This window comes from Anarhichas minor, unplaced genomic scaffold (genome assembly GCF_050575085.1).
Source record: "Anarhichas minor isolate MPS153535 unplaced genomic scaffold, ASM5057508v1 ptg000017l, whole genome shotgun sequence".
Taxonomy (NCBI): Eukaryota; Metazoa; Chordata; class Actinopteri; order Perciformes; family Anarhichadidae; genus Anarhichas; species Anarhichas minor.
The window spans coordinates 11,461,884-11,467,883 of NW_027466463.1; the positions used below are offsets into that span (position 1 = coordinate 11,461,884).

The window sequence follows — 6,000 nt, forward strand, 5'->3', positions numbered from 1 at the left end:
GATTGCATTGCATGTAGATATGTGGCCATAGTGACCATGGCGAGTTTGGCAACTGTGGCAACACAAATTCATGTATCGTCATCACCCAATGAGCATCATCAACATCAGCGGATGCAAGAGCCAATTACATTATCCTTTGATCTATGCATGGGATCACATCTAATCCATTAAACGCTTTACAATAGCAGGTTATTAATCATTACTCAATAATTAATGAGAGAATCAAATGATTCCTCGTTCAGTTGCTGATGCACTATTACACACTGAATGGCAGCCCTTCTTGGTGCCAGTGTGTTTTACAAGCTACTTTTTTGAAACATAATTTTATAAACAAGTGCTCCTCAGTAACGCTCTAAATGCTGCCCGTGTTCGTGGGATGTACTTCAGTTCTCCTTTAGCTCCCTTGGATGTCTGGCTCAGGATGTATTCTCAGGCTTGGGGCTGTTTGTCACTTGGGAGCTATCAGGTAAAACCGACAGTCAGCACATCCGGAGGCTAGAGGAGCAAAGTACTGACATCTGCCCGCTGTCAGCGAGTAAACAGCTCCCCCTGACAGAGGAGGTGGGGGTGTTGCAGTTGTGAATATTTGACCTGGGATCAGAGAATCCCTGGATGGGATTCAAAGCGGAGACGTGGACGGTCTGATGATGAATCATGCTTTCATATTGCTGGATATCAGAGGAAGAAGGGCCGCTAGTGACAGTTTACATGCAGGCATGGCACACACACACACACACACACACACACACACACACACACACACACACACACACACACACACACACACACACACACACACACACACACACACACACACACACACACACACACACACACACACACACACACACACACACACACTTTGATGGTAATAGAAACAGGCAGGTCCCTCACTCCTCAGAAATCCATACTGAGGGTCCACCGGTAAACACATGCACAAAAACAGTTGTTGGCCTCCCACCAGCACATCATGATGATAACACACTGGGCTGAACAGTCGGCCCAGGCCACTCTGACAATTTGGGCCCACAAACCTGTTGCTAAGCGACTCTGTCTACGGAAAACAGGGGGAGAGGAGAAGAGAGGAGAGGAGAGGAGAAGAGAAGAGAAGAGAGGAGAGGAGAAGAGAGGAGAGGAGAGGAGAGGAGAGGAGAAGAGAAGAGAGGAGAGGAGAAGAGGAGAGAGGAGAGGCCTTTTTTTTTCTTTTTTTGAGCAGCAATCTGCATTTTTACAACAAAAAACAACAACAATGTCTTGCCCTGAGTTGTAAGCATCAAGCGTGCCACATGTTTTCTGTTGCCTACTGTATTATCTCTGGTGCTGCAGTCGAGGGAGAAGACTCACTTCCTTTGTTAAGAGTCTGTGTGTGCAACCGCGCTGAAATATGACAGAAAACAAATACGATTTCTTTTTTTTTTTTTTAAATAAGAATCACACAATGAGTTACTTAAGAGAGGAAGAGACGATGAAGCGAAAGGATTACAGGATTACAGGATGACTGCGTGACGCTTGCCTGCATGCTAGCGAACCACGAACACACTCTGCACACACTCGTCCTCTGGCTGTTTGGGTCTCTTTCTGGACATGATTGACAATGAAGGGCGCTCATGAAGACTTCTGGTCTATTTCTCGCTGCAGGGCTAAAATCTCATTTGCTCCCCGACTTCCAGAAGAAGAAGAAGAAGAAGAAGGTTTTACTGCAACAGATGTACAGCAATTTGTGTGAGTGACCTATTTCCAAGCTAAAAGTAGCACATGCAACCCCTTGACTCTTCACAGCAAGGCGACGTACAAACTGCAACTGTTGAAGTATTTTCTCTACTAGAGTAGAGTAATGCACGGTGAGTTTACACCCTGAACTTTGACTCCCAGGCTGCTGTATATGTGTCTCCTAGTGAATGCTGTTTGACGGTGGCTGTAGCTGCTGTAGTGAGAACTATCCATGGTGCTGAATCACCTCGTGACACACACACACACACACACTCACGTACCCAAAAATGTGTGTTACCCGACGCACGGAGGGTTAATGAAACTATCCCCGGTACAAGAGGCAGAAGATTAAACCATTATAAGGTTAAACACAGTTCAGACTCATGAGCGGTGTTGATAGTAATGATATTAATGTCCTGTTCTTCTGAAGTGGTTATTCATTCATAAGCTAAACGTACTCGTTTGGTAGCGAGCCATTCATGCAGAGTCTTATTCAGTATTAATGTGTTCTCACTGTGTTTGAATGGGGGATGTGTGTTCTGGGGGTGAGGTGTTCTCATCTCTCTTTTGACTCTTCTTTTGCCTTTCTGCTCTTTTTGAGACGTCGCCTTCTTCACAAAGAGATTCCTGGATGTTCAAAAAGTTGTACTCGACAGATAAAACCGACCCCGCGATCGCAGCATTTATACATCTCAGCGCTGAGCAGGGAAGATTTTTGATAACTCTCGGGAGGATCGGAGAAACAGCACGGACCCCATGAGGCAAAAAAAAAAAAAAGGGTACGAACGGATTAATCTCCGTCTTTATCGTTGGGTCATTCAGTAGACGTCGGTCACGGAGTCGCTGGACCGAAGAGATCGAATGAAGCAGCTTGACTGACGGGCCGGAGCAAAGGCCAGGCGTTGTGGACCTGCAGACTTATCCCTCTACAATACAGAACGATGGACAATAACTATTTTTTATTATTGCTGATCATTCATTATGGACTGACTGACTTGTCACCATTCATTATGGCTGTATCCCAGTGGAGGGCAGAGTAAAGGGCTGAAACTACAGCATTTCTCTTTTGGAAGGAAATTTGCATGTAATCTATAAAAGATGGGGGGGGGGGGGGGGGGGGGGATAAAGGGGGAAACCCAGCAAAACTGAAAGACCTAAAAGGATGTGAAAGCGTAAACACAGCTGGGATGTTGAAAGCAAAACATATAAAACAACACGTGGAAAAACATATAAAAAAAATAGTGTCAATTTCAAGTTGGCGTGCCTTCTAACACTTTGATAGCATCAGCACGGTGGAATTGTGTGGTTTCATTGTACCAAAGATAAACGTGAAGGTTAAAGTTCTAATTAAAAAGCTACAAAATACGTCAACGGAATCTGCCGTGAGTGGAAATGTGACGTCTTTAAGGCCAATGGGGGCAGAAGTTCAGTGTACAGAGTGAGCAAGTCTATAATTAGAAGCACAGTCATTAATTAGTCTCAGTAGAAGGCGGCAGGTGACACGGGTACTCGCTCAACAACGCTGAAACGTTGGAAGTTATATATAGTTGCCACTTTTCTTCCTGCTCCTCTATTCTAGTCGGAAAAAGCCGAAGAGGCAGAGCTCAGCCGTCCTGGTCCAACATCTACAAACAGACTTGTCTTAACTTTGATACCAACAAACTCCTCCAAGAGACAAAGGGGAATGATGAAGAAAAGACGCTAGACTGAAGTCAGAGCGAAGAGACGGGATGAGATGGACGGGCGTGGGAAGGGGGTGGCTCGCGAGAGAGAGACAGAGAGTGGGAGAGACGGACACAAAGAGACTGTGGGGATGAGAGAGATGCTGGATTTGTGATGGCAGCGAATCGGAGTGCTTTTTTTTTTTTTGGATCGCATGTCCGCCCACGCTAACACTTGAGTGAATGATATGAGGTTTGATGGGCATTATTTCAAGGCGAGAGTAGTGGCAGTTTTCTTTTTTTTTTTTTTTACATTAGCATTCTGATTTGTACTTTCATCCCGGTTATGTAATTTAACGTCAGATCAACAGCAATTTAACGGGATTCTTGTTTAAGCTGAAAGGACACTGCACAGATACAACACAGGACTCTACAGCGGTCCTGCAAATTATGTTCCCAGGGTGTGAACGGCTTCTGTGTGACACAAAATAAACTGGCTACAAACGGTGTTGCAGTGGAGGTAAAATTTCAAAAATCCATGTGATAAAAGTGCATCATTGCACAGTCCTATTGAGAGGTTAGAGCGATTTAGAAAAGTAGGACAGGAGGAGAGATGTAACACAACAGACACACTTCAAAAGTACTTAACATTTGATTTGCTGCTTCAAACCCCCCAGATTGTCTTGGAAATACCTGGGTGCAAATTAAGAGTTGTGATTATCACTGGGAACAGTGTGCGTGTGTGTGTGTGTGTGTGTGTGTCTCTCTCTCCTCCTCTAAGTGCACCACTCCAGTCTGTTTCTATCTTTAGAGAAGCCTCAGCATTTAATGGTGCGTCAGTGGGAAGGATCCATAGTAGCAGCACCGTGCCTGACAGCACACATCAACCGCACCTCCACACTTATGTAACATAAGGGCTGCTCACACACACACACACACGTATACAAACACCTGTATGCGTGCAGTCACACACAAACACACGGGTAGATTGACCTTTTGTTTTAAACATTACTAACTTCCTCTAATATTGTATATACACCTGTCATATTCACATTAAGTATATCTTATAAGTAAGTCATTAAATGGTGTGGTAGAACGGAGGATGATACCAAAGACATGACATGTAAACAAGCACATTTTGTTGCACGAGGAGAAACACATAGGGACGTGACGATGTGTGTTTACAGTCACGGAGACATGCCCCCATGTGGCCTGGCATACCTGTGCAAAGACACGCACGCACACACACACACACACACACACACACACACACACACACACACACACACACACACACACACACACACACACACACAGGTTACCTGGCCTCTGCCACGGTGCAGCAGTAGCTGCCACTGCGCTGCGAGCTCCTGCCCACCCGCAGCTCCTCTTGAGACTTGCGGCGATTAAAGTAGTCTGTGAGTTTCCCAAAACTCGCCATCTTTCCCCTCTCTCTCTCTCTCTGCTCACCTCCCCCTCTCTCCCCCCTTTTGCCTTCTTTCCTTTCGATCAGAGAAAAAAAGAAAAAAATGGTGTGGTTCTGTTCTGCGAAGCTCCTCGGTCACAAGACCCTCCCGACTCGTCTTCTGCTTCTATACCTGGATCCGGGTTTACGCGGCTCAGGCTTCAACCGCGGGTCCGAGTCTCCCTGCGCTCCCTCATCCTCTGGCGCACGCGGCCACTTGATGTGCAGAATGAGCGAGCCAAGCCCTCCTCTGCTTCCTCTTCTTCTCTCTCTGCCTCGCTCCCCCTTTTGATCGTTCGCTACGGTGCGCAGAGCGCATACATTGACTCTCTCGAAATAGTAGCGTGTGTAACTGCCTACCAATCGACACAGCGGGGAGCCGAGCCCCCTCACTGGAGAGCAGGCAAGAAGGAGGGGAGAGACGGAGGGAGAGGGAGAGAGAGAGAGAGAGAGAGAGAGAGAGAGAGAGAGAGAGAGAGAGAGAGAGAGAGAGAGAGAGGTGGTGGCTCAGCGTCTGTGGTCTTCTTGTGTGCTGGAGCTTGTGGGAGAATATGAGCTGTTATGATGCCTATATCAAAGCCCACCCCCCTCTTTCTCTCTCCATCTCTTCTTTTTTTAGCATTCTCTCTCTCTCTCTCTCTCTCACTCTCTCTCGTGCAGGAATTCTTTCACACGACCATTCGACTCTTGGTGAGCGCACGCACACACACACACACACACACACAGGTCTCGGATCAGACCTGGAGAGCAGGTAACTTGCCCTGCGCGTGTTTGTGTGTTGCGTCTGCAGTGCACAAGGATAGCTCTCTTTAACTCTATTTCATCAATAATAATAAAAAACAAGCAGAGAGCTTTTGGACAGGCCTCGTGCGTTTATCTGCCGTCCACTCAGAATATTAAAAAGAAGATGATGGGGTGGAGGCAGCAAGGGAGCGAGGGAAGGTCAGAAGGGAAATATAAGAGGAAGGAGGGAAAGGAGATATTGGTTGGAGGGGGGGGGGGGTCTTTGTGAAGAGCTCGTTAGTGAGAGAGTGAGTGTGTGTATGTGTGTGTGTGTGGCTCCCGCCCACACATCCACACATCGCACATAAAGGCATTCCTCTGTCTATTCGTTTTTTTTCTTATTTTTTAGAAAAGGTGTTCTTCCTCCCTCTCTCTCTTTCC

The 6,000-nt window shown here is 46.5% G+C and overlaps 1 protein-coding gene across 1 annotated transcript in view; it reads right to left on the reverse strand.

Moving 5' to 3' along the window:
• The window catches only part of ankfn1b (ankyrin repeat and fibronectin type III domain containing 1b), a 97,385-nt gene extending 92,291 nt beyond the window's left edge, over positions 1-5,094 (reverse strand). The window contains exon 1 of the mRNA XM_076093593.1: positions 4,694-5,094. Within this exon, the coding sequence (XP_075949708.1) occupies positions 4,694-4,812 (119 nt within the window). The 5' untranslated portion in view covers positions 4,813-5,094. The remainder of the gene's footprint in view (positions 1-4,693) is intronic.
• Positions 5,095-6,000: the final 906 nt, after the last annotated feature.